This window comes from Talaromyces proteolyticus (assembly GCF_021365285.1).
Source record: "Talaromyces proteolyticus strain PMI_201 chromosome Unknown BGW36scaffold_3, whole genome shotgun sequence".
Classification (NCBI taxonomy): domain Eukaryota; kingdom Fungi; phylum Ascomycota; class Eurotiomycetes; order Eurotiales; family Trichocomaceae; genus Talaromyces; species Talaromyces proteolyticus.
The window spans coordinates 1,767,235-1,793,668 of NW_025764279.1; the positions used below are offsets into that span (position 1 = coordinate 1,767,235).

At 47.9% G+C, this 26,434-nt stretch overlaps 11 protein-coding genes across 11 annotated transcripts; 6 read left to right on the forward strand and 5 right to left on the reverse strand.

Moving 5' to 3' along the window:
• Positions 1–238: 238 nt before the first annotated feature.
• Positions 239–1,093, reverse strand: BGW36DRAFT_356276 (putative microsomal signal peptidase subunit; the record flags this gene model as incomplete). Its single annotated transcript, XM_046213751.1, has 3 exons — positions 239–738; positions 794–867; positions 948–1,093. The coding sequence occupies 3 exons, from the start codon at positions 1,091–1,093 to the stop codon at positions 239–241; spliced, it is 720 nt and encodes a 239-aa protein (XP_046075514.1).
• Positions 1,094–1,399: 306 nt separating this feature from the next.
• On the reverse strand, positions 1,400–3,510 carry BGW36DRAFT_111631 (putative pyruvate dehydrogenase kinase). The gene is made up of 4 exons (XM_046209236.1): positions 3,064–3,510; positions 2,896–3,015; positions 2,560–2,842; positions 1,400–2,498 (listed from the first exon to the last, which is right to left on the reverse strand). The coding sequence occupies exons 1-4, from the start codon at positions 3,183–3,185 to the stop codon at positions 1,707–1,709; spliced, it is 1,317 nt and encodes a 438-aa protein (XP_046075515.1). The 5' UTR covers positions 3,186–3,510; the 3' UTR covers positions 1,400–1,706.
• Positions 3,511–4,639: 1,129 nt separating this feature from the next.
• BGW36DRAFT_424428 (putative ubiquitin C-terminal hydrolase) lies at positions 4,640–8,612 on the forward strand (the record flags this gene model as incomplete). The annotated part of the gene is made up of 12 exons (XM_046219957.1): positions 4,640–4,748; positions 4,828–4,972; positions 5,029–5,186; positions 5,245–5,434; positions 5,485–5,593; positions 5,670–6,618; positions 6,673–7,271; positions 7,329–7,438; positions 7,493–7,907; positions 7,959–8,273; positions 8,325–8,454; positions 8,503–8,612. 12 exons carry the CDS (start codon positions 4,640–4,642, stop codon positions 8,610–8,612), a joined length of 3,339 nt encoding a protein of 1,112 aa, XP_046075516.1.
• A 278-nt stretch (positions 8,613–8,890) lies between these two features.
• BGW36DRAFT_372290 (putative endosomal cargo receptor) lies at positions 8,891–10,328 on the forward strand. The gene is made up of 4 exons (XM_046215461.1): positions 8,891–9,309; positions 9,414–9,602; positions 9,722–10,001; positions 10,066–10,328. The coding sequence occupies exons 1-4, from the start codon at positions 9,157–9,159 to the stop codon at positions 10,074–10,076; spliced, it is 633 nt and encodes a 210-aa protein (XP_046075517.1). The 5' UTR covers positions 8,891–9,156; the 3' UTR covers positions 10,077–10,328.
• Positions 10,329–10,493: 165 nt separating this feature from the next.
• BGW36DRAFT_372292 (uncharacterized protein) lies at positions 10,494–12,424 on the forward strand. The gene has a single exon (XM_046215462.1). The coding sequence runs from the start codon at positions 10,895–10,897 to the stop codon at positions 12,176–12,178; it is 1,284 nt and encodes a 427-aa protein (XP_046075518.1). The 5' UTR covers positions 10,494–10,894; the 3' UTR covers positions 12,179–12,424.
• A 648-nt stretch (positions 12,425–13,072) lies between these two features.
• BGW36DRAFT_424431 (acyl-CoA N-acyltransferase) lies at positions 13,073–13,696 on the reverse strand (the record flags this gene model as incomplete). Its single annotated transcript, XM_046219958.1, has 2 exons — positions 13,073–13,499; positions 13,563–13,696. The coding sequence occupies 2 exons, from the start codon at positions 13,694–13,696 to the stop codon at positions 13,073–13,075; spliced, it is 561 nt and encodes a 186-aa protein (XP_046075519.1).
• A 1,138-nt stretch (positions 13,697–14,834) lies between these two features.
• BGW36DRAFT_111895 (uncharacterized protein) lies at positions 14,835–15,508 on the reverse strand. Its single transcript, XM_046209238.1, has one exon. The coding sequence runs from the start codon at positions 15,387–15,389 to the stop codon at positions 14,895–14,897; it is 495 nt and encodes a 164-aa protein (XP_046075520.1). The 5' UTR covers positions 15,390–15,508; the 3' UTR covers positions 14,835–14,894.
• A 775-nt stretch (positions 15,509–16,283) lies between these two features.
• BGW36DRAFT_424432 (uncharacterized protein) lies at positions 16,284–16,607 on the forward strand (the record flags this gene model as incomplete). The annotated part of the gene is made up of 1 exon (XM_046219959.1): positions 16,284–16,607. The coding sequence occupies one exon, from the start codon at positions 16,284–16,286 to the stop codon at positions 16,605–16,607; it is 324 nt and encodes a 107-aa protein (XP_046075521.1).
• Positions 16,608–19,557: 2,950 nt separating this feature from the next.
• BGW36DRAFT_424433 (beta-glucosidase) lies at positions 19,558–22,197 on the forward strand (the record flags this gene model as incomplete). The annotated part of the gene is made up of 3 exons (XM_046219960.1): positions 19,558–19,627; positions 19,693–20,299; positions 20,355–22,197. 3 exons carry the CDS (start codon positions 19,558–19,560, stop codon positions 22,195–22,197), a joined length of 2,520 nt encoding a protein of 839 aa, XP_046075522.1.
• Positions 22,198–22,857: 660 nt separating this feature from the next.
• Positions 22,858–24,027, forward strand: BGW36DRAFT_112049 (uncharacterized protein). Its single transcript, XM_046209240.1, has one exon. It carries the CDS (start codon positions 22,961–22,963, stop codon positions 23,858–23,860), a length of 900 nt encoding a protein of 299 aa, XP_046075523.1. The 5' UTR covers positions 22,858–22,960; the 3' UTR covers positions 23,861–24,027.
• A 167-nt stretch (positions 24,028–24,194) lies between these two features.
• Positions 24,195–25,865, reverse strand: BGW36DRAFT_356284 (uncharacterized protein; the record flags this gene model as incomplete). Its single annotated transcript, XM_046213752.1, has 2 exons — positions 24,195–25,640; positions 25,716–25,865. The coding sequence occupies 2 exons, from the start codon at positions 25,863–25,865 to the stop codon at positions 24,195–24,197; spliced, it is 1,596 nt and encodes a 531-aa protein (XP_046075524.1).
• Between the last annotated feature and the right edge of the window lie 569 nt (positions 25,866–26,434).

Here is a 26,434-nt window from a genome sequence, read left to right on the forward strand (position 1 = left end):
TATCTCCTGTGAACTTAAGGGAGCTGAGGTTGGTGGCTTAGGAAAGGCTGGTCCAAGTTGGTCATGTTGAAGTTGGTCAACGTTGGCGGAGAATTTGGGCAAGTCAATATTGATCCCTTGCTGCAAATGGGTTAACTTATCATTCAATTCCAAATAATGCAATGAATTTTTATCACGACCGTTAGTCAAAGCCGAAGTTAAGAGTACATGTTGATTTTTATATATCGAGCATAACCCACTAATTGCTTGCGGCCTGCGGGTTCTTCACCTTCAGCGCCGGGAATTCAAACGACTTGCTCCTCCCAGCCTCGCCCGCAGTCCTGGGCCACGTGCCTGTCCCATCACTCCACCACAGAGCACCAACCCAGGGTTGCACATTCCAGCCAACCATGAGCGTCACATTCCCCCGTTCTGCGATCTTGCCCGAGACATCGGTGATTTGGTACTTCGCTCTTTGGTTCTTCAGGCTCACGACACCGGGTGTTGCTGGTGCCGTTTCCTTTTTCTTATCTTTCTTGCTGGAGCTCTTTCTAGTTTTCTTAGTTGACTTTTTGGACGGGAAGAATCGTTCTTTGAGGTTGGAGAAGGAGTAGGGAGATTCTTCGGCGGGTATGATTGCATCCCAGACGATGGCCTCGGAGTTCCGAAGGGTTTCACCGGCTGGGGAGGCGGCAGGGTAGGCAGCTAAGACGTAGACGAAAAGCTGTTTCGTATTCCAATTGAACAAAGGGGAGAAGTCTGAGGCAACACATATAAGTAATAGCAGCGGACGGAAGCAAGAAACTAAACATACCCGCTTCAAGGTCGAATTTTATTTGAGCATATTCTTCGCGCTTGGTTGAGTAGTAGTGTGGCCGGCCTTTGATTCTGTATAGAAGTATGATGTGAGCATATATTCCTGATCGACAGAGTAATAGGTTCGGGCTGTTGCGACGGAGGAAGCATACACTTGAACATTCTTCAACTCAACGCTGGATGTGACGTCTGTCGCGGGATGAAGAAACACAGATAAAGCGGCTAGTCCGGCAACGAAGAATGCGACAGTTGTAAAGAAGCCAAAGACGGCCTGCGCGCGGTTGATTGCTGAGTGCATCGTAGCGGGTTGAGATTCCAGGAGAGAGAGCGAAGGAACACGCTGTTGCGTGCGCCGAGAAGGGTAGGAAGATGGCGGGATTAGCAGGCTGAGTGGGATGATCTCCTGTAAGGTTTAAATATCCGAGACGCAGTTGAACGCCAGAGTCGGCGTCTCTTGGGAATTGGGGTTGGTGGAAGAAGATGATCGCGGCAAGAAGTTACAACAATATGAGTGCTTGAAGCCACAGTGGCCGGATATGATTGGCTCGTGGAATCTCGCAAGCTCTTATCGATAAGCGTGCCTCTACCATCAATTGATTCCATGTTTAATCCCATGTTATAGTTTACTTTCAATTGATTACGACACAGGATTGTGTTCTCACAAGCTATAATCGTTGAAATGGCCATAAATCAGAGTATTTCAAAAAGCCAGCCTAAGCAACCAACAAGTCCAGTCGACAGGCTACGCCATTCGTGAGGATAATCATAATACTCGACATGGTCTACACAGATGTGCGTGAGGCGGGTCATGAAGGCTGCGTTTTTGATGTTATGCATGACTGAGTTCGTGGTCGATTATGCAGTGAATGAGTACATAAGCATTGACATAGATCAAGAACCAAGTAGTAGTTTCAGACTGCATCCACAGACGCTCTCGCCGTAACCTGTTCGTTCTTGTTTCCAAGCTTGGAAATCTGAAGAAAAGCGTCGACACCATATCCTTCTAGACTATGAAGCTCTAAACTCCCTGCCCAGTATTCTGCGTATACTCTGCTCATCGGCAGTCCCATTCCTAAGCGAAGATTCGGTGGCCGTGAGCTCAGACTCGACAAAGAACCTTCTTGGAATGTCTCTCGGTTTTGGGGTTTCCTGTCCATAGGAACCACAAGCTCTTGCATTGTAGCAGCCATGGTTGGAACCTGACCTAAATTTTCAAGGCGATCCTGGGTGCGTGGTCCCTTGCTGAAGGACCATAAATATGGAAGGACATCTCTGGGAACACCCCCGCCCTGATCTGATATGCGTAAAATCACATGCTGAGGGGCCTCGCAGATAAGTACCTCAATTGGAGGGGGATCGTTTGGACTGTCGTGGTATTTCTCGATAACAGCCTGTATGGAATTTCGAAGGAGTTCGCCGATAATGTACTCTAGATGTCCAATAATGTAAGGGAAGGTCGCCGTGAGATGTCCCTGTACGCGAACTGCAGGGATTTTAGTTGACCCTGAACTCCGTCGCAGTAGCTCCTGGGCAACTTTCCCGCATCCTTCCACAACGTCCTTTGCGTTGCACTTGAGAAAGACTTCTCCTACAAAGTCTGCATTGAGATCGGTCCTAGCCACGGATTGTGGGAAGTGCCATGGGGAATTAAAGGTTTCGGTGAGAGCAAGATGTTGCTCTGCAATAACTCGACGGGATATTCTCTAGAAGGTTGATTGTCAGTAAGGGTTATATGTGGTGGTAAAGGTAGTACAGAAGACGTACTGCGCGAAGCATGGTATTCATGAACCGATCCATTTCGTCGGGCTTCACAAGCCCCTGGCATTCGAGGACTCCCATGGCCAGATTGGGAATGACTGTGAGATGTTCCTTGAGGGTCTCTCGTAAGATGTCACAATAGTGATCATTATCTTCCAGGGTCCTAATTTCCGGGACCGTTCTAAATTTTTCAAATGCTTTGTAATATAGCTCGTAGACGATAGATATATGTGGGTTTGAAACGACAACGTAGGGTAATTTTTGCATGTCGCGCAAACGATGCGCTAATCTATTTCGCGAGTTAGCTGGTATGACTCACTTTAATGGGAACTATCGACACACCTCGTGGGAAGCTCGGTCCGCACATAATTAGCAGAGCTGATCAGACGGGACTCAGTCAAGGTCCGGCCGAAGAAAGTCAACTGGCGCAGACTGATAGGGCGTACACCCCGTTCAACCCATCTGGTATCTGTTAGCTTTTCTCCAACACGACAGATCAGCCGAACTTACTCGTCGAGAACGACAGCCGGTCTCCATGGAGGCGGCTGATGGGATTGCGACGAGTATGCGCGAGTTCCCAGACATCGCCGCCTCCGCAGATGAAGAGAGATAGATGCACGTCCTCGGTTCATGTTGTTTCGCCATTCACGGGCTGGGGATGCCTGGCAAGTCCCTTGTAATATGACCTGGTTTTGTGCTGGCGCGATGCGTCGTACATGGCGTTCTAGCGTTCCATGGGGTAATTATTTATTTCTGAGCCATTGTGAGGCGTCGCGAGAGGAAAAGAGGAGAAGGCACGGTATGGTCGTGTGAGGAAGACTGCTAGTTAGTTAAGACTCTAGTATAGTAAAGATGACTCGGCCAAGGCGGTCAGAAGGCTAAAGTAATGCCTTAGCGCCAGCATGTGAAGACTACTCCTCCCTTTTCTTGCTCTTTTTATTCCTCTCTGCGGCACACCTTGCGGCCCAATGCTGCTAGGCATGCTTGGCTTTTCTCCAGGCTGCTCACTGGCTTCTGCATGCACTCGCTAGAATGGAGTCGCCAGTGGTTGATCAGCTGTTTCCTGCGCACCACGTGATTGACTGGAATCGCTGCTGGAGCTCTATATAGTATGTTATTTATCAGGAGTTACTATCTTCTGGTGCGATCCAATACAACCTTTGAAAATAGCATTGAACGACCTCTAGCGATCAAAGAAGCAAAGGGCATTCTGTATTACAAGCAACCCATTATAATAAATCATTCATTCTCCAGATGAAACAACCCCACGACTGTCCTAGGTGCCCGCACTACGTCATTGGCAGACTGGCCGATACAGACAAAGAGAAAGTAGATGCTAGATGCTGGATGCTGGATGCTAGAAGCTGTATAATCTCAAACAAGCGTCAACAATCCCAAATAAACTGTCAGTAATTACATGATCTCAGCGGGCATCCGAGGCGCGACGGCAACCCCACTCGCAAATAGGATCTTGAGCCGGGCCTGCTGCACAAACTCCCTGTTGCTCCCCACGACCGCTGTACGACTGGTGTTTCCAACAGCAGCTGCTTGTGTCAAGAGTCGAGACACACGAGACTATCTCGGTTTTTCTTTTTGGCAACACGCACGGCTCGCCTGGCGCAGGAGAGACGCACCAGCCCGTCGCTTCGCCGGTGGAAGATCTCACCTGTGGATCCGCCACCCATTAGCTCCGGCTTCTGCGCAGGCAAGACTATCTAGCAAAGACCTATTAACTTCCATATTACATATTACACACTGGGACTGTCATCTGCACCGTGCAGCCCTCTCCTTGCTCTCGTTGTCGCTCTCGATGCTTTTTCTTTTTGGCAGTCTTGCGCCACCGTTTTCTCGCTGATTGATTGGGCAACCCGGTGTTTGGAGGACCGTTTCGATTCCTTTGTGCGGAGGCATTACCCTCCATGGACCATGTAAGTACATCAACCACAGCACCGCCCATCACACGTGTGCCGTCAACCACGGTGGATGCAGCTTCTGTTTCTTAGTCTTGCCTCCAACGTGAGCAAGTGTACGATTGATTGCTGACGTCAGTGTTTTTCCCCCGCGGTGACAGCTCGGAGACGGCGAGATGCTCGTCGATGAGTATGAACAGTACAACAATGACCGCACCGATGTTATCGTCGTCTCTCGCTCCGGCTCAGAGGAGGAGCCCGAGTCGGAGCCAGCCGCAAATGACTGTACGATCCTACCTCCGCTTGATACCAGTTATACCCCTTTGTCGTATGATGAGTCCTAACCAGCGTGCTTACCAAACAGATGAGGCTATGATGGCCCGCATCCTTCCAAAGGATCCCGAACTAGAGATCGAAGCCGAAGCGTATAACACATGGCATATAACGGACTGGCGGAAGTTGAAAAAAAAGGAACATGGGCCTGTTTTCGAATGCGGAGGAGCTCCCTGGTTTGTCAACCTTCGGCACACCTACGGCGGGCCGCCACCTACTGACACTGGACTAGGCGTGTTCTCTTTTTCCCCTACGGTAACCAGGTCGACCATGCTTCGTTCTATCTCGAGCAAGCTTGGGATAAGGAACCTCCTGAGAACTGGTATGCATGTGTCCAGTTTGCCTTGGTGCTCTGGAATGTGAACGATCCCTCTATCCATGTCTCTCATGGTACGCATTCGCTTTTCCCTAGCTTTTCTGTGGTATAATTCCACTGACACATCCGTAGTCGCCACACACAGGTTCAACGCCGAGGAAGCGGATTGGGGATTTACACGGTTTTGTGAACTGCGGAGACTCTTCAGCATACAGTTTGATAGTCGAGGTGTACCTCTAGTTCAGAATGACGAGGCAAATGTTACAGCTTATGTGCGGGTGGTCAAGGACCCTACTGGAGTCTTATGGCATAGCTTCCAAAAGTATGTTGCCACATAACTTTGAGGCACGACCAGGATCTGACCAAATTTAGCTACGACTCCAAAAAGGAAACCGGCATGGTAGGACTACGCAACCAAGGAGCAACATGCTATCTCAACTCCCTTCTACAGTCACTATACTTCACAAACGCCTTCAGAAAGGTAAGGACAGCTTATCTCAAACTAGAAAGAAAAGGATTCATGGAAAGAGAAGGCAAATACTAAATCATGATTACAGGCCGTCTATAAAATCCCTACCGACGAGGAGGCCACGAGAGCCAACAGCGCATGGACCTTACAGCGGTTATTCTATAATTTACAAACGAACGAGAATGCTGTATCCACTACTGAACTCACAGCCTCATTTGGCTGGGAATCCCGTCAAATTTTTGAGCAACAGGATGTCCAGGAGTTATGCAGAAAACTGATGGAGCGGCTAGAACAGAAAATGAAGGGAACATCCGTCGAAACAGCCCTGCCAGATCTTTTCGTCGGAAAAACGAAAACATATCTTTCATGCATAAATGTCAATTACGAGTCTTCTCGTGTCGAAGATTTCTGGGATATCCAGCTCAACGTCCGAGGGAACAAAACATTGGATGACAGTTTCAAGGACTACATCCAGGTAGAGACTCTTGAAGGTGAGAACAAATACGATGCTGGCAGTCCTTACGGCCTCCAGGACGCACGGAAAGGGGTCATCTTCGAAAGTTTCCCTCCTGTACTTCACCTCCACCTGAAGCGATTTGAATATGATATCAATCGGGATGCTATGATGAAATTGAATGATCGTCACACTTTTCCCATGGAATTTGACGTTACGCCCTACCTCTCAGAAGAAGCGGACAAGTCTGAATCTTGGGAGTATCAGCTTCACGGAGTCCTCGTACATAGCGGTGATTTCAATGCCGGTCATTATTATGCATATTTGAAGCCAACCAAAGATGGCCATTTCTACCGTTTTGATGATGATAAAGTGATCCGTGCGACGGAAAAAGAGGTTCTAGAAGAAAACTACGGCGGTGAATACGATTTCTCAAATGGCACCATGGCTATGAAACAACAGTATTCTAGAGGCTTGTCAACGAAGCGCTCCATGAATGCCTACATGTTGGTTTACATTCGGAAGTCTCGTCTGGACGATGTACTAGTCCCTATTACATCGGATGATATTCCCTCACATATTGGTAAAACGCTCCAGGCAATTTTCTTTCAGCTTATTTACTAATGACCATTTTTAGAAACTCGTCTTGCTGAGGAGCGTGCTGATCTGGCCCGAAGGAAGAAGGAAAAAGAGGAAGCTCACCTCTATATGAATGTCGGAGTTCTTAGTCAAGAAACGTTCCAAGATCATCATGGTTTTGATCTGACAAGCATTGATCTGCCCAGTGGTGATCCGGCTTTACCAAAGCCGTATCGCATTTTGCGATCCAAAAAAGTCAGTGAGTTCGCAGACGAAATTGGCAAAGAACGAGGCATTGACCCGAAATCTATCCGCTTTTGGGTCATGGTAAACCGACAAAACAAAACCACACGACCGGATCAGGTCATTCAAAACCCAGAAATGACTATTGAAGATGCCTGGAACCGACTTGCTACCAAAGGAAATGCCTTCAAGCTATGGATGGAAGTTGGCGAACCTGGCCCCGACGGCACAGTTTCCTGGCCAGATCCCAGCTCTTCCGTACTCATTTTCCTGAAACATTTCGATGCCTCTCTTCAGACCCTGACCGGAATCAGCTCGGTTTATGTTCGCAAGAACCAAAAAGTGTCCGATCTCGCACCCACGATTCTTGAAAAGATGGGCTGGCCTGCTGGGACCGAATTCCTTCTGTTTGAGGTGTGTATTTGTGAAACTGCTCTCATCAGACGATAGTATGCTTAACTTTCGACCTAGGAAATCAAACACACGATGGTTGATCCCATGAAGCCAAAACAAACGTTCCAGCAATCTGAAATTCAAGATGGTGATATCATCACCTTCCAGAAGGCCTTGAACGAATCAGAGTGAGTGTCGTGTTGGAGTAATCAGATGTCTATTCTGACTCGAAATTTGCATAGGCTTCCTTCCACCGCGATATACACGGAAACAAGACAATACTATGATTATCTTCTGAACCGAATGAACGTGAAATTTGCACCTTTGAAAAGACAGGGCGACGATTTTACTCTTACCCTAAGCCGGAAGATGACCTACGATCAGTTCTCGAAGAAAGTTGGCGAGCACTTGAATGTAGATCCTAGTCATCTTCGCTTCTCTCCAGTTCTTGCCACCAATGGCAAGCCTAAACAACCAATCAAGCGCAATGTTAACCAAACATTGTATCAAATTCTCAGTGGACAGTACGGAACGTATGGTTACAGCATGCATTTGCCAGATGCGTTGTATTATGAAGTTCTTGATACAAGCCTCAGCGAATACGAAACCAAAAAGTCCCTCAAGGTTATCTGGCTAGCCGAAGGAATCAACAAGGAGGTTTGTCTAACACCAACCCAGAAGGCTTAACTATAGGCTAACATCAGTCAGACGAGTTATGAACTCCTTGTTCCTCGAACTGGCCTTATAAGCGACCTGCTAGCCGCGCTGCAGAAGAAGGCAGAGCTAGACGACGAGACGATTAAGAAAGTACGAATTTACGAGGCAAATTCTGGCAAGATCTACAGAGAGCTCCCCGAAAATTCCGACATTTCTAGGTTGAATGAATACGTATCGCTATACGCTGAGAGAATTCCTGACGAGGAGCTCGATATTCAAGAGGATGAACGAGTTATCAATGCGTTCAACTTTGACCGAGAACCGACCAAGTCACACGGTATTCCTTTCAAATTCGTAGTCAAACCTGTAAGTAGTATCTGTATTGGGTCACCGGCGACAACAGCTAACAGTGACTAGGGCGAAGTGTTCAAAGAGACCAAAGAGCGACTGTCGAAACGCACAGGCATCAAGGGAAAGCAGTTCGAAAAGATAAAATTTGCTGTCGTGCCTCGTGGGATGTATACAGGCACGAAATATCTCGAAGATGGTATGTTGTAAAACCTTTCAACAATGCAAAGCATGCTGACTTTTCCAGATGACATTCTCTCGGATGTCGCAATTGATTCTGATGACCTCCTTGGTCTTGACCATGTAAATAAGAATAAGAGTTTCTGGAGCAGGGGTGAATCTTTCTTCATCAGATAGATCCTGCATCGGCGTTGTCAGGTGTGCGGCCTGCAGGGGGATGGGTGCGTTATTTAGTCGTTCTTTTGGTTTGTTTTTAGGAGATGCCATGATCCATACAATACATGCAATGAAGTGGCGTGGCGTGGTGTGGCGTGGTTTTACGTTGATATTGTCATACTATCTGAACTGTTGTCTGCTGGCTGATCGGATAATGTGTCTTCCGAGCTGGTCTTGTGCGCGAGGCTGAAATGTGTATAAAGCAGGTGTATGTTTTATGTGCAAATGAACAGGCAAATTCAGAATGAATATTCTTTCGACTATCAGAGCTATCATTCCGATATTCAGCTAAGCAGTTACCGTTCTCGTAACTGTAAGTAATGTGACTGACATATACATTGTGGCCTCAGGCACCAACACAGTGCAAATGCAGCAAACACCACGGAATGTGCTAAACTGTCCAGATCGCCCGCTGGACAAGCCCGCTTCAGGAGAAAGACAAACAAAGTGATCATAAGAGCCCTCGCGAGCAACGACTGCCACCAGCTTGGAGCCCACACAAACTATGCGCGTCCAAAATATATTGAGCGGCCTTTTGGCCATGGCAATCCCTTTGGCCTCTGCGACTGCGTTGACCTACAGAATCGATGCCAGCGAGAAAGCCTGTTTTTACGCCGACGTTACGCAGCAGGATTCCAAGATGGCCTTCTACTTTGCTGTGAGTTATTGTTATATTTGGATGGACATTAGCCATATTCCCCGATTCTCCATGTGTCAATTGCGCAAACCCTCCAGACTGACTCGATTCGTCTTGTTGCACAGGTGCAATCTGGCGGCTCCTTCGATATCGATTACAAGGTCACCGGCCCTCTCGAAAAAGTGATTCTGGAAGGCACGAAAGAGCGACAGGGCGATTTTGTCTTCACCGCCCAAAGTGTGGGCGAATATAGCTTTTGCTTCAGCAATGAAATGTCGACGTTCGCGGAGAAGTTTGTGGACTTTGAGATTGCGGTATGATCATCACCTACATTGTCATTAAGCATGATCACATAGAGCACATTACAATGCGCTCTGCGATAGATCTTAATATTTCAGTTTACAATACAAATACTAATATTCACACTTCACAGGTTGAAAACGAATCCAAGGCCCAACTCCCATCCAAGCAAGGCGCCAGTCCCGAACAATCAAGCACCATTGAAGAATCAATCATGAAAGTGTCGACCATGCTATCTACCATTTCCCGTAACCAGAAATACTTCCGTACCCGCGAAAACCGCAACTTCAGCACCGTGCGCAGCACCGAGCGACGAATCTTCAACTTTAGTGTGATCGAGAGTCTAATGATGGTTTCCATGGCCGGATTGCAAGTCTTTATTGTGCGCTTTTTCTTCCAGGGCGCGCGGAAAGGTGAGCTTGCATAAACCCACTGGCATTAAAATATGCTTTAGTATTGCATGCTAACACTGTTCAGGCTACGTATAATGATAAAAATCAGACGGACTAATTTTTTGGGCATGGATTTCATTTTCATAACATTAGCGTGTATGAATTCGGATGAGGAAAGCTTTGGCTTTTTATTTTCATTAATTACCTGGAGTTGATCAGAAGGCATCGGTTTATCCATTCACTGCTATGAGGATTTCAAAACATTGCACGAATGGCTTCTTATCTATATCGTAGATTGTAAATGCATATATATAATACAAGAATCGATCTGCTAAGATTTGATACAAATTTTTATATAATTCGGGGTCCATGGTTGGTCTTAAAGCAATAAGCACTATTAATTGCAATTGGTCGACGGTGCAAAGCTTGTACTAATATTGCAGCCTTGGGGCCTCGGGCTCAATTAAAACGGCGCTATGGCGCAATGTCCTCTTGATCTCTACCAATTTTAAACTGCCCTTTATCAATCCTTGCAAAATCGTCACTCTTGCAATCTGAAGAATCAAAATATCGGCCCAACTTCCACGGTCTTTTGTTAAGACCAAGTGGCACGCCAACGTTGCGCATATGCAGCTTTGCCGAATTCATCGCCCCCCAGGTTCAACACGGACACAGCGTTGATCTGCGGCCGCCAATTTGCAAGATTTCAAGTAAATTTAAGTGAACAGCAGATTGACCTATATATTTTTAATGAATATATAAGTCATGGCTGAAAAGGGTATTGTCGAATTTACAGCCGCATAAAACACTACATTCTTTATCTCCTTATCTAGAGTGAGGTTCTTTCCTCGACGCCGTCACGGCCTCATCGCGTCGAGAGAGAGCAGACTGTAAATAAAGAGAATATAGACAATATGTCGACGGCATCGGGACCGCGCCGCAAAACAAAGGCCTTCCATCACAAATCGCGCGGCGGATGCCGAACCTGCAAGACTCGCCGCGTCAAATGCGACGAGAAACGACCGCGATGTAACAACTGCATACGCATTGGCAGCGAAGTCTGCATATATGACGCCGTCAAACCAACATCATCCTCTAAAATGGCCCTGTCAGGTCGATCCTTGAGCTCCCCAAGCGACAGTCATCATTCAGCAACTGATTTGGCCAGATTCAATCCTGCATCCACGCCCAGCCCGGTCTCCCTCGGCAACATGTACCACAGCATCGACAGCATAGATCTGCCGGAATCCGCGTCCAGAAGGAAACTTGAGATGCGGTTACTCCATAACTTCATGACGCATTTAACAAATCCATATGCGGAAAAATCCACCCCGGCGGCTGTTTTAGGCTGGCTGCAAGAGGTACCGAAACTGTCTCTCGAATTTGATAACCTGCAGTACATGATGCTGGCCTGTTCCGGCGCCCATCTGCTGCGCTCTCTGCCTGATAACGGCGAGGTAGCGAATGCTCATCAGGTATACATCACGCTCGCACTGCGCGACCAGCAGCGGGCCGTCGCCAACATGAACCATGTCAATAGCGAATCCATCGTGTATAGCGCTCTACTCCATTTTCTTTATTCCTTCTCCTGTCTGTGGAATCGGCCTCTAGATCCTTATACTCCGCCGACCGATTGGCTTCATGTCGGCAAAGGCGTCAGATCTGTTCTAGTCGCTGTATTAGAAGGCTCAGTTCAAAGAAACGCCCCCGACCCCAACAATCCCAACCATAAGCCATCATCCGCAGTGCTGATGGTGCGAAACGCTCCGCCAGATTTCCGAAACGATAATCTCTACTCGAAAGAGAATATATTACCGCTTCCCGTTCTCTTAGATTATACCGTGGACGCGCCAGACTACACTGCCCGGGAAGCGTACGAGGACGCACTCGGGTATATCGGCAGCATGTACGAAGCTGTCTACATCAACGAACCCGTGTTCTCGCTCACGCGGCGGTTCATGGGGTTTTCCATCTTCGTGCCCAACCTATTCATTCAGCTGGTCAAGGAGCAGCGACCGCGAGCGCTGGTTATCCTTGCTATGTATTTTGCGCTCATGAGTAGGGCGCAGTCGGTGTGGTGGGTGGGTGATATCCCGCATAGAGAAATCCTAGCGATCCAGAGAGTTTTACCGCCTGAATGGCAAGAAGCGATGCAGTGGCCGCTGGCTGTAGCTGGATTAATAACTTCATACTGTTGAGATCTGTCGTGGTGGTCAGGAGTATTAGGGTTCATGAATACATAATGATTTTTGATAACATGGGTAGTTATGTTATTGTGTGTAATTGGGGGAGATTAGTAAATATTATACTATTGAGCGCACAGGGCATGCTTTAGTCATGCTTAACAAGATTTTGGAAATGATCTAATGCACGATGCTACAGGATGCTCTGAAATACAGTAAACGAGGAACGAGAAACGAGCATGACTAGTTTGTCGACTAGAGCTGAGCAGCCCACGCCGCATTTTATGATTTACACTTATAATTTTAGTTTTCAGAATAAAATACATTTGAATACTTATTCAATGCATATTTCTTACCTGTGTAGAAATAGTGACAGGGAGAGTGGCACCTGGGCAAACGCCCTCCATGGAATTGCTCCCGAAACCTGCGGGCTTTGGGAGATAATACCCTCTCATTGCGTTCTGAGTAGTTGGCAAATACGGCAATATCATCAGGTGTGACGATGAAGAGAGGAAGATAGGTTTCAGTACCATGACATCCCATACCCCTAACTTATATATCATAATCCAACCGACCTTGCCACTAAAATCAATTTGTTCTAACGCGTAAAAGTTCGACAATGTGTTACAGCTCAATATAGGAATCAGCAGACTAATATATTTTAGGAGCAGTATATATCTATTCAGAGACTTTATTGGTATGTCTTAGAATATAACAAGGTTATAATAATCCCCGGATACGCGTCCTTAAGATCAAATCGATTGACATCAGTGGATTCTGGTAGGAAGTGCCTAAGTTATGCATTCTGGATAGTATGTCTTCGGATTGTGGCTGAACTATATTGGCGATCAATGGATAGACATCGAAGATAGGCTGCGATCTACAAATACTCTTTGCGTTCCTGGAAAATTACAAAGAATCGATTTCAGCCCGAATCGATGTCTCCACGAGCGACCGCCAGTATCGCAACTCGCAAATGGTAAATCTACCCCTGATCGAGTCCTCTTTGACACTGCCATCCGCCGCCCAGCCCACCCCCTCGTAGAACCGCCTTGCGCGTGCGTTCGTGTCCAGAACCCACAGTGTTGCCTCTTCGTACCCGAACTGTGCGAGCCCTGTAACTACCGCGTTCATCAGGAGCCGTCCCAACCCCTTGCTAGTCCATTCACGGCGTAGGTATACTGCGTCAACCTCGCCGATATGTCGCTGGTCATCCTCCGCGTCGGCGTCGCGGGACGGGCCAAACATGGCGAAACCAACGATACCCTCTCCTCCATCTTGATGCCGTGACGACTCATCGACCACCACAACGACGCCCCTTCGGGGGTTTCTTCCCCTGATTGGCAGTGGTGGATGTCGTGAGGAGCCGCTGGCGCCAGAATTCAACACGCTGGCTCACATCCAACCCGTCGAGAAAGCCCCGAGGCATGCAGTCCTGGTATGTTTCCTGCTACGACGCACATGGATCATGCCGATGGCCGTCTCATCGCCGAGTCTGGCTGAACGCACGAATGGGTCGACAGCACAGCCCATGGCTGCATTGTGGCAAGAGCGGTAATTTTGTATCATTTGAGTAGATGATAAATGGCTTTTAGTGATTTCGACGTAGCGTTGATTAGATAATTTGTTGAAATAATTGTGCTGTGTTGAGGCTGAGGAGGGACAACACAACGCCGCCCATGTCAATGTAGGACGGGAACACTTGGCCAGGGAAGCGTAGAATGAGCAAAATAGCCCCGTCCCTTCCAGGTTTAGTCTTCACATTCAATTTTCGACGTCCCTTCATTGTCGCTGCGCCGCCTGAGCGCATCTAATAGGGAATTTTTAGTAATTTTACTAGTTCTAGAGGAGGTATTGGGAAGTCATGTAGGATTGTAGTGCTTTTTATATGAGTAGAAACGAGCATCAACAGCATAAGGTAGGTGACTGAGCAAATCTGAAAGTGGTTAATCCGTTAATTGTGTCTGCGTTCACTGCTAATCCTGGAACTCACCATCGTCCCCTGCAAAAGCCTTATCTAAACCTGTTGTGGAGACATTGACTAGGAGTCTATTCAGTAGCTAATCAGGGCGCAGCTTTCTCACATGTTTCCAATGTACAATGTCGTGCATTCTAGATAAAATTAGCAAGTAGAAACGACACGGCTGGACTGTTGGTCATTAAATCCAACACCCAAGCACTGTCAATAATACATGTTAATGAGGCACCAAAGGTTAGGAACACGCAAAGAGAAATGATCGGCACCGAGCCAACGGATATGCTTTTCCGGGACGCCCGAATCCACAAACTCATGCACCTAATACTACTAGTGTACGGCCCGCTCAGGACGACGACAAGCACTCATTACTTAGTGCTTCCTAGGAGGAGAGTAGATAACCGCTTGCGGTCAGTGGCTGGAACAGCATGCTTTGATCGCCTTCAGGAAAAGGGGCTAGCAAGCCACAGCGGATCCTATTGGGCCGTTCCTCGCGCTGTTTCCGTCGTTGGTGCGTGGGATAAGGTTCTGGAGACGCTATCCACATCAAGAAATACCCTGTTATGGCGTCGCCCAAAATGGGATGGCTTCCGGAATCCGGGGCGCCTCGTTGCCCAAAGCGGGCAGGGCAAATAATGCAGATTGACGTCAGACGCTGCGCTAGTCGACGCCCGCCAATATGGGGAAAGCACATCTACGTCACTTCAATTCCTCTAGCCAGTCCTCAATAACCGCAGGCTACTTCGCAGTTTCTTACTATCGACATCGCCAGAAGTCTCCATCCCGACGTCGTGAACTGTGTTCATTGTCTGAGAAGGAGGACGAGTGTAGGATAGGGCGATGTAAGGTTTCGTGACGAGTGCTGTAGATCAGATGGATGACATGCGTCACAGGCCCCAGGATGCAGCCATTTGCTCCGTTAATGGTAGTAATAATTGATATAATTGATATAACTGATACACTGCGAGCATCATCTCTTGGTATAAAGCTTCTGCTCTGATGCACTCGTCTATCAGTTTGTCGCTTGCTGCAGACGCTATATAAACTATGCGATCTTTTATGCATTGCAAATGTTGATCGGAACGCTGCAGACCCACTAGTGTCGACGAGTGGGTATGAATGACGCCAGTCCATGCCCAGGAGAGTGAATGATGGCCGGCATCTCCACTCCTTCGAAGCCTTCTGCTTCCGAGTTCGTATGGATGGGACGGTGGATGCATGGCCAGAGAGGAGAACGGTGGATACGCACATCAGTAAGCCCGCCAGTACTATTTACGCTGTGAGTACTCAGTGAACTGTGACATATGTCGTCTGGTGATCGTCTCAGCCCACCCAAGCACGTTGCCGTGAGAAAGTCCCTACATGACCTCATCCCACATGTCGTGAGATTCCGAGGGTCTCGAGGCAGCTCCACCTTGCGCCTGCAGATGGATGCTCGATACCATTACACTGATTACAGACTTGTCAGCACGTCAAGTGGGCCGTAGGTGATGGTTAGATCCATCGTCCTGACGGCGGCAAGGCCGCTGGCTGGACAGACAAACAGGCGGCGCACCCACTATGAATTCATGTGGCGGCCCATGATGTCGCTGCTGCAGAACGGCAGTGTAAGCAACAGACGAGCCCCTGGAGCCCTGCCAGCGCGCTGTCTGATTCGTGCTGGCCAGGCCCGCTGTAGAGCAGCCCTTCTCGCGCCCATCATTGGCCGTGCGCGCTGCTGCGCCTGCCCGCTCATCATGCGAAGGTTAAAGACTTTGGCATCGCTCGCTTGTCACTCTCTGTGGTCCATTCTATCACTCTTCGTACCTCACTATCGCCTGATTTCCTCTATATACTGTCTTGCCCTGGGCTGGTCATCCTAGCAATCTATCGATTCTATCTCCTCTTAACATCCGCTCGCCGCTAGATTTATGCCCTACCTAGCTTTCTGCTGCTATCTCACTGACTCTTGTCAAGTAAATTGTTAGGTACCCCTTACTCCCATCAAGTCTTGACCTAGACAGGCTGTGGTGCTTGTCAATATCACCTTTGACAGCCAGACGGTATCCCTTCGGCGCCGGACCACATGCCACACGAAATGTCTTGTACTATGTTGGACAGCTTACTGACAATGTCCAGACCGATCTGGTTATGCAGTTTCCCCCAATGGCCCTGGATCAAGCAGGCGGCGGCGTGCCCACCGAAAATATGAGCGGTCGTGCTCCGGGCCTTGACGCACAAGGTCTCGATAGAAGTACGAATCCTCCTGCGTCTATTGATGACTACAACCGCGTCATGCTGCAGTATACTCAACAGCAGTTGGCTGCCTTCACCAACAATGGCGACTTCGGTGATCGCCGCAGCAGCGCTACCAGTGGTAGTAGCGGCCACAGCAATTCGTCATCCGTCACCAACATGGCCAGCGCTGGAAACGGTCCTCCTCCCAGGCGAAGTGGATCTGGCCGCTCATCTAAAGATAAACGCACTTAAATGCAACTTGATGTTGCTATGTCGGCTCTTTTACGGTGGGCATTCTTTCAATACGTGATGTGAACCAGCTGACAACCTTTAGATTATCGAGTTCGTTAATCCACCAAGTGCCTTCGATTATGGATGAGAAGATGTAGAATGAGAGAAAGTATGCGGTGCGGGACATGGTAAGGCATCGAGGTTGGTGGAATGGGAATAGCTGCAGTACCTGCGATCAAACCCCATTCTACACGCTTTGACTTGTCGCACCCGTCCTAGCGAGGCGTCAGATTTGGAGTTTTTACGCATACATCGGTATTGTCCGTCACCAGTAGGTTGGACATCTTAGTCATTCGCTTAGCCCTTCAATTCGTTTTCCAACTCAGGAGCCTCCGACTGTTCGTCCAACTCATTTGAATGAACCCATCGCTGAGGTTTTGTGTGAGTTTTTATCCAGCATAGGGACACCGCACCCTGGTGTTCATTTGCGTTGCATTCGATATTACCCCCTTCATTGTGTTTTCGCAGTCGAGAAAGTCTACAGCCTCCCTTTCTACCAGATAGGATGCGGATACTTGTGAGACTCATCTCGTACAATAAAAATACACATTTATCCCATTTGAAATTTTATTCGGTGAGCGAGTTATGATTTGTTTATGACATTACGACCTGTTGCATGATGTTGCCTCGCTGGATCGAGATGTAAATCTACCAGTTTGTATTATTATGGGAAGGATCAAAAGGATTTGGGTTAGGTTAACATAACGACATATGTAGCTGGATATGGTTTCTAGGTCAATTTCAATGCTTCTTTATCATAATAATGACAACACCATGGGTAAAAGCCACTGGCGGTCTCTTACATATGTAAAATTAATTGACGTACATATCAAACATTGAATTGATGCGAATTCGTAGGTTATTATGCCAATCCCACCAATAAATTAATGGATTTGAAATTGACTACGAGGTTTAGATTATTCTGAAATACATCACTACTACATCCTACTCTAGATATGAAAGTACAGCCTGTGTGGGATAGTGCCGCACTTTCTAGCACACGTATCAAGAGTAAATGGGTGGCAGACCTATGAAGGTAATAGGCTTTTTGCGTATGATACGGTGCTTACCCTTCACCTTTTCTGTCTCCGCTGACATCAGGACTGGCCGTGACCAATGTTCGTGTCTGAAATAAAGAGTCAGCGCATAGTACCCAGGGTTATCGTTATCTCTGCTACAAGTTTCATATTCCCTTTTCTGCTAATGTCAGGGTATGTGATCGGCGGTGTTTTTGTGGAGTACTCTGTCCCTTTGGATAGGTTGGACAAAACGTCATGGCTGGAATCTTGTCTAGCGAGGAGCAATAGTGTGTGTGTGCTTGGCCTCCCCATGCGGAGGTCTAGGCTTGAACATCATTCAATACTATTGAATTATCAACATAATTCATATCGTTTCCACTTGCAGTTTTATTGTCGCGTGTTAGTCGTATTTTCTGACTCTGTCTTCCACGTCTCGCAGAATTTTGGGGCTTAAGGATATCATCAACTGACCTAAGCGAGCGTCATGTGGATACCGTCCAACCAATATTCATTAATTCAAAGAAGAGATGATCATAGCCCATTGATATGCGATCGGCCGGGACCGCTTCATGGATGAGCGGGTATCGTTCAAATTCCTCCGTGGTGGCCTCGTCATGGCCTCAATATACCCAGTTTCTTGCTGGTTTCCACCCCTAGTCATACTATAGAAGAGGACTATCGGGTCTTCATCACACCATGATACATAGTTTGATCCACCTGATGTCAATGTGTAAAGGAGGTGTGTGTATTTTTAGCGCCACCCATTTCCTGGTCTCTCTAATGGCAAATGTGGTGGAGAAACAATGTCGTAAGATGACATCGCCTTCTGACCAGGGAAGAATGGAATGACGTCGGAATTGATGGTTTCACTTACCGTGTTTGCTAAGGGGTCAATGGGGACTGGCATAGATCAAATGGGTCTCTATTAGGTCGTAGCTTGAGTAATGGTTATAAGGTAGTTTGAGTTGTTATTTAAACCTATTTTTCGACGTTCAGCGACCGACTCTGTGAAATTCTCTGCAAGAAGGTTTGATGATTAGTCAATTTGGGTAAAGAATCGGCTATTTGTGTGGATCGCAGCATCAATAGTGGTATCGACCTGCCTGGCTTTGAGAATCATTTGGGCCTTGTTCATACGGCACTGAAATTTTGAAGGCCTAATCTACAGCCTCGTGTCCAGCGTCTCATTCTGGTCAGGTGTAAAGATGTCAACGAAAATTGTGACAGCTCCGATTGTCCTCGTGGAGCTGGTTGGTGATAATGAAGTAAACGGGAATAAGAAACACCGGTTCGATTAGTCAGTTTCGTATATTCTATGATGTACTAGTTGTTATTAGCAGATTACCCTGCACGAAAAGAAAATGTATATATGAGGCTGTCTTTATTCGTTTTCTTTCGTCTGATGGTGGCATAGCAAGCAACAGCAACAGTTGTGATTACGCGCCAAAGGCAAGGCGGTCCGCCGCTTGTAAATCCATTGGGCAGGCCCAGAGCAGCTACTACCACAGCCTGTCAATGAATCACTAATTGAGATCACATATCAGGATAAAGAATTGAAGAAGAGAAGTTGACAGAGTGAAGCTCTCTAGAGCTCGCTTTTCGGATAACATAAACCAGCCGATACTCCGCGGAATGAGCGGCCAATGACGTTGCGTCGAAAGGCACTGCGGGGTCCCGGCTAATCTTCGGCATCCATTTCTACTCGCCCAGCTTGCATGAATAGTTAACTTCACAGCAACAACAATTCACTGCATGCATGTCCAATGGGCCAACTCGACGGATGGGCCGCCCACAGGCCCTTCTTCCAGAGACTCCGTCGCTTGACTATTAAATACCTGCAACTACTCGCTGCTCCGATGCTCCCACGACGACTATCACTATAGATCGCAACAATGGTTCAAATCGATGTTGAGAAGACGCTCTCAGAGCTGGATTTGTCAGAAAAGACCGCTCTCACTGCTGGTACCCTCTGCCATGATTCGATCCTCATGAAAGAAGCAAAACCAACAGCGTTGACAATTGACTAGGTGCTGATTTCTGGCATACCGTGCCAATTCCACGCCTCAACATCCCTGCCGTACGTTTCTCTGATGGCCCCAATGGAGTCCGCGGCACACGATTCTTTAATGGTGTTCCCGCCGCCTGCTTGCCATGTTCAACCGCACTGGGTTCAACATGGGATGTGGAGCTTTTAGAACAGATTGGGGAGCTCCTTGGTGACGAAGCCAGGGCAAAAGGCACCCATGTTTTGTTAGGGCCAACGATTAACATCCAGAGATCGCCTCTCGGTGGTAGAGGCTTTGAATCATTTGCAGAAGACGGGGTACTGTCAGGTACGCTCGCTGGTTACTATTGCAAAGGCGTAGAGTCGAAAGGCGTCGGTGCCACGCTTAAGCATTTCGTGTGCAATGACCAGGAACATGAAAGGCTGGCTGTCGATACAATTGTGACAGCGAGAGCTCTCAGGGAAATATATCTGCTTCCATTCCAACTGGCGCTACGAATTTGTAAGACTGCTTGTTTCATGACCGCGTATAACAAGGTCAATGGGGTGCATGTTAGTGAAAGCCGTAACATTCTTGAGGATATATTGCGCAAGGAATGGAAATGGAACGGGCTCATCATGAGTGATTGGTATGGACAAACTTTCTATTATGCGGTAGGGGACTAAGACTAACGCTATTTACAGGTTCGGCACCTACAGTACTGCTGACGCTGTCAATGCTGGGCTTGACCTCGAAATGCCCGGCCCTACTCTCTGGCGTGGAGAAATCCTTACTCACGCAGTGAAATCTAGAAAAGTCCCCGATCATGTTCTAGATGAAAGAGTCCGAAATCTGCTTAATCTGATTAATTATGCGGATAAGTCAGGGATCCCCGAAAACGCTGGGGAGAAGGAGCTCAATCGGCCTGACGACCAGAAACTTCTCCGACGAGCTGCGGCTGAATCTATCGTGCTTTTACGAAACAATAATAGCGTACTCCCCTTTGACAAAAATAAACCAATTGCAGTCATTGGGCCCAATTCCAAAGTTGCCTCATACTGTGGAGGCGGCTCGGCATCTCTACCACCGTATTATGCGGTGACTCCGTTTGAGGGTGTCAGTAAGGCAAGTAAGGCCGATATCGCCTTTGCACAGGGCACTTATGCCCATCAATCATTACCTCCTCTTGGACCGCATCTTAAAACGAATGATGGGAAACAGGGCTTCGACTTCAAGGTATACAACGAATCTCCCGAGGAAAAGGATCGCAAGGTGGTTGATCGATTACATCTAGTCAACTCCACTGGATTCCTTGCCGACTATAAAAATACTGAAGTCAAATCTGACCTGTTCTACGCTGACATGGAAGGAAACTTCACTCCAGAAGAGGACGGTTTGTACGATTTCGGCGTGACCGTGATTGGCACAGGGAAGCTGTTCGTTGACGGCGAACTCGTTGTGGACAATTTTACCAAACAAAGAAAGGGATCAGCTTTTTTTGGTGCCGCTACAGCAGAGGAGCGGGGTTCGAGGTTGCTTAAAGCTGGTATTTCCTACAAGATTCTTGTCCAGTTTGGCTCTCGGCCTACATCAAAATTGAACGATACCCGGGTCGTTAATTTTGGACCTGGCGGATTTGCATTCGGGGTTTCTAGGCGTCGTGAGCTGGCCGAATCTATAGAGGAGGCTGTTGATCTCGCATCGAAGACAGAGCAAGTTCTTGTGGTGGCTGGTTTGAACGGTGAATGGGAAACTGAGGGCCATGATCGAGAGACCATGGATCTTCCACCTGGAACAGACAAGCTGATCTCACGCGTACTCGATGCTAACCCCAATGCTGCTATCGTGATTCAAAGTGGCACGCCCGTTACAATGCCTTGGGCTTCCAAAGTCAATGTCCTTGCTCAAGCGTGGTTCGGAGGAAACGAGCTGGGCAATGGCCTTGCTGACGTTTTGTATGGCGATGTGAATCCCTCTGGAAAGCTGTCTTTGAGCTTTCCCGTTCGTCTACAAGACAATCCATCATATCTCAACTTTGGCTCCGAAAGAGGCCGCGTGTTATACGGCGAGGACGTGTATGTTGGATATCGCTACTACGAAAAAACGGGTGTCCAGCCTCTATTCCCCTTTGGTTACGGACTTTCATATACTACTTTTGAGCGATCTAATCTGTCTCTGGATGTAGCCTCTGAGAAGGATACGTTGGAGGATGGAGAAATAGTAACTGCATCCATTATGGTCAAAAATACAGGATCCCTTGCAGGCGCCGAAGTCGTGCAGCTTTGGGTTGAAAACCCAGCAACGACGGGCATCAGACGACCAGTCCGCGAGTTGAAAGGGTTCAAAAAGGTCTTTCTCCAACCGGGGGAAAAGAAGGATGTTAAAATCACTGTGGAGAAGAAACTAGCAACTAGTTTCTGGGATGAAATTCGCCAGTCATGGGCATCTGAAAAGGGCGAATACAAGGTTCTCATCACGGGTACTGGCCAGGAAACACTCTCTGCACCATTCGCGGTTGAGAAGACCCGTTACTGGGTAGGTCTTTAGGTCCTGCATAGATTAGTTGTTACTTTTTACTCTGCTGTATCGTAATTCCGGAAGAGTAATTCAAGCCCATCAATAGTTTGCGGAATGCTACTACCGTGGAATGTAAGCCACGTGAGTGAAAGACCAATAGGAAATGACAATAGGAGTTCAAGTTATGCGTTAACATTCTTCCTGAGTACACTATTGGCTCTGTGTGTAATTATTGAGGTTGATAGCATTCCTCATGCAGCCTAATATGGTCGAGACTGGCCACAGCAAAGGGGCAAGCCACCACAAAGCAGGCAAAGAGAAACTATTAATCGAAAGGCTGGTTGAACCTACCATGTCCGTAGAACCAAACCTAGTTATTCGTTTATTCTAGAGCGCCCGAAAATCCTGGCCACGACGCCACAAGTCCCGGCTGAGGCTGGTCGACCGCAACTCTATTCCGCATACCCTAAATATGGCTTATATTACCTAAAATGGCAACTATCTGTACCACAGACTAGCAAGAATAAAATTGAGAGGTTGGGAATACATCTTTCTGCCTCCTCAGTATCAGCGCTGATCAATTCCATTATTTATCCAGCCATGATCCCCATTGATATGATTCAGTCTATCAAGTCACAGACACAAGACCAACAAGAGATCAGCATTGCTTATTTCGATTGTACCAATCATTCAACTATCTACCAAACCAAAATTATCTATCATCAAAATACCTTGTAACTGCACAAGCTTCCTCAGGGCAGAAAATCATACAGAGAATCAGCTCCAAAGCAAAATGCAGATCCATCCTTCCCCCCTCGCCATCGCCCTGGCAATTATCCTCTCAACATCTTCGGTGTCTGTTGACGCAGCCCCTTTCAGGATATACCCTGCCTTCCCATCCTTCAACAAACACACTAACAGTCCTATTCTCGAGCCTCGCCAAGGATACCACCAGCGAAACGAGCGATTACAGCATACTTCTCCTAACCCGACCCCGGCGGCGACGGTGACAAGTTTCAAAACTGTTACTGTCCATCCAACTCCGCTGCTGACACCCAGGGTGGAGCAGTTCCTTGATCCAATAGTAGGAGGAGGGACGATGAGGCCTGTCACCACGTTGTCATCCTCCCCCACTTCGGATTCGGCCATAGCTCCTCATTCCTCGTTCCAGGCCTCTTCATCGGCAACTCCAACTATAACCTCGACCACGAAGAAAACACAGCCGAGCGTGATCGAGATCTCCCTCCTATCATCTTCCTTCTTCTTCACAATCCCGACCCCGACATTATCACTCGTGGTCCCGACGCCAGACCTCTCCGCATTGACAAAGACAAACAATATTGTTATCCCCACGGATGCAAGCACCAGCGCCACGCCAACGGCATCCGAAGAACCAGAGCAATCGTCGGTGTCGTCCTCTCAACAGACTTGCCCTGCCAGCGCGACGCGGAAGTGCTGCACTTCCCTGCAACAAGTATCAAATGGTCTCTTGGAGATTATCGATGATATTCTTCCGGGCCTGCATCTAAGCAAGCTTAAGTCGGATAGCACCAGATCTAACCCTGTGGGCCTGACTTGTGCGACTCTGGCAGATGATGAGGTCTGTGATGAGGTTGTGAGCTGTTGTACTGAAGAAACAATTGTAAGTTGTTCAAGCCATTTAGTAGTATTATTGTGGATTAAGATGAGCTAACTTTTTGTCTGTTATAACAGCCAATTCTGGGCTCTGAGTATATGAGCTGTGAACCGCTTGTGTAAGGTGAAAAAAAGTTTGTTTCAATCGTTGTCTTGTTGCTTGGTTTTTTGAACAAGGCGCGTCTCGGAGTTCATGTTGGATATCAAGTACAGGTAATTGATGGGTTAAATTTGGATTGTCTCGTATAGATGTTTTGGAAGAATGCATTGGCGGAATCTGTGTAATTAATACCAATATTGAGAAGGAGAGAAAGATCAGAGAATATATCATCGTCATGGATGACGTAATAATCATTAAAAAAGTTGCTATGTTAATATTATAACACATCGATTCACCATCTCCCGTTGCCTTGATTGTATCCCCCTTGGTGACCACCTTGCCATGGCGGGGGAAACGAGCCAGGGGGCATCTGTTGCGGGCCACCATACTGACCAGGCTGGTTTCTGTTTTGGTATGGTTGTGGAAAGGAAGACGTGTCCGGTGGCATCAACGGTGCACTTTGAGGGAAGGAGGGTATAGGAGGTGGTGGAGGTGGGAAGCCTTGCTGTGGCCGATGATCGGTAAAATTGTGTGGTGGTGGAGGTGGGATGTTTCCGTTGTACGGCGGTGGAAACCCGGAACCATGATTGAAAGAATAAGGAGGCTGGGGTGGTTGCTGTTGATAGCCTTGGTGCGGGTTTGGGAAAGATGAGGGAGGAGTAGCCGGCTTTGGAGAATATGATTCTGACCGAGACCTAGATCTTCGGCTAGGTTGGCCGTGGCTATTAGCCCGACTTCTGGATTGCGATCTAGAGTATCGCCGACGATCCCGGGAGTTAGATCGTGAACGCGAACGCGATATTCGATCATAGTCGCTAGAATTGCTATCTGAGTAACGGCTTCTGCGGTTACGGCTGCGACTCCGGGAAGAACCCTTTGCTTTTCGCTTTTTCATTTGCACACAGAAGTCTCGTGACCATCCGTAATAGGTGTCTCCGGCCATAATGTCTCCTCTCTCATTCCTCAGAACAGGCTGTCCCAACTCGTCTACATCAATAACAGTATTCTCGCTGGACTCAAAACCAGACACCCCATATATCCTGTCGACATCGTTGAAAAATGTTTGCAGCGCATCAACAAGTTTTTTATCTGCTGGGCCAGCCATAAATTGCAATGGCTTGACCATGTCTGGTCTGATGGGAGCGGTAGAATCCGGAATAATGTGAGGTACGAAATTTCCAGCCGGAAGATCATAATAGGGTAATGAGGGATCCCCGTGAGTAGCGGGCATCATGTAGGGTGCATCTCGCCGTGGACCCTTAGACTGGACATCGACAACACCATCCAAGAGACCTACCGAGGCCTTGATCGCGTCGATAGATTCCGAATTCTTGACCGCCTCTCGTAGCTTGTCAATATAATCGGCACTGTAGTATCCGTGGTTGGACCATATATCCAGAAGCTGATCGAGTCTTCTGTGGTGCTTCGGGTTCTTATTGCGATCGTATGATGCCGCGAATCCCAACAACTCCAGAACATGGGGTTGCAGAGCGCCGCTGAAGGCGACAAAGGCACCAGGGCCGTTATTTGTATGGTACTTTGTATGGTGGAAGATGTCGTTCAGTAAGTATAAGATGTGGAGCCTGGATCGTTTCCCAGGCGGCCCTCGGCCACCGGGTTGCTCCTCCTGCTGTGATGGCGGCTTGAAAGATTCCGACAGAGCGGCCAAATACTTGCCCAGTACATTTGCTCTGTTTGACGAGGACACGACATAATGGAGAAGCCATTCCTTGCAAGTCTAATCACCAGCACATGCCAAATTTTAGTATTCACATCTCGACCACAGCTACCAAAGGACAATAACGGATCAGACCTGGACGTTGGTTTGCGAGCAGTGCGACAGAGCCTTGTCGAGTAAGGCGTGGAACGCCACGATGTCATCTCGCGGAACTGTAGATGGATCCGGGCGCAAGAGCGCGGCGGAGAAGGAGGCCTTGGCAATGGCGAGTTGGTGAGCTGCCATTGCTGGGAATAGGGACGGCCTCGGGGTTGACTGACAGGCGATTGCGGCGCTTGAAGCTTGAAGCTTGAAACTGGACGCTGGACGCTGGACACTGGACGCTTCCTTCCGTCCCCACATGGAAAGGATCTCAGCACGTGATTCATGGCGGCCTCAGGCATTGATTATCGCGCCGACGAGGCCGGTGGCTGACGGCGTTCATCCCGACATCTGTCGTTCCGGATATCCTATTCAGTGGTTACTGGTGCACAGGACTAGTCTATATTAGCTCTCTAAGGCGATTTCTGATCTAAGAGATCCCTGTACGTATATGTACAGTCACAAGAGGACTCTTGGTGTATTGTATTGCTACGCTGTTCCTCAAGTATGATAAAAGATATACACGCATTAGCAGCATACTATCATCATAACCAGAGGCTGGATACGGCGGTAAAGCACGACTAATACAAACCACGCTACTGCTGCAGCTATGGGGGGATGACTTTCTCCGATCATGACATGCGAGCCTCTGGCGGAGATGTATCGGCCCCGAAGGTGCTCTGGTGGATGATTCAAGAATTGCTCTGTCAGCA

Coding starts and splice junctions, on each gene's coding strand:
- BGW36DRAFT_372292 (XM_046215462.1), top strand. CDS start 10,895: ATGTCGACGGCATCGGGACCGCGCCGCAAAACAAAGGCCTTCCATCAC.
- BGW36DRAFT_112049 (XM_046209240.1), top strand. CDS start 22,961: ATGCAGATCCATCCTTCCCCCCTCGCCATCGCCCTGGCAATTATCCTC.
- BGW36DRAFT_111895 (XM_046209238.1), bottom strand. CDS start 15,389: ATGTGCGTATCCACCGTTCTCCTCTCTGGCCATGCATCCACCGTCCCA.
- BGW36DRAFT_372290 (XM_046215461.1), top strand. CDS start 9,157: ATGCGCGTCCAAAATATATTGAGCGGCCTTTTGGCCATGGCAATCCCT. Junction 9,310..9,413: donor AGATGGCCTTCTACTTTGCT/GTGAGTTATTGT, acceptor CTTGTTGCACAG/GTGCAATCTGGCGGCTCCTT. Junction 9,603..9,721: donor TTGTGGACTTTGAGATTGCG/GTATGATCATCA, acceptor CACACTTCACAG/GTTGAAAACGAATCCAAGGC.
- BGW36DRAFT_111631 (XM_046209236.1), bottom strand. CDS start 3,185: ATGAACCGAGGACGTGCATCTATCTCTCTTCATCTGCGGAGGCGGCGA. Junction 3,016..3,063: donor CCGGCTGTCGTTCTCGACGA/GTAAGTTCGGCT, acceptor AACAGATACCAG/ATGGGTTGAACGGGGTGTAC. Junction 2,843..2,895: donor CGGACCGAGCTTCCCACGAG/GTGTGTCGATAG, acceptor CTCGCGAAATAG/ATTAGCGCATCGTTTGCGCG.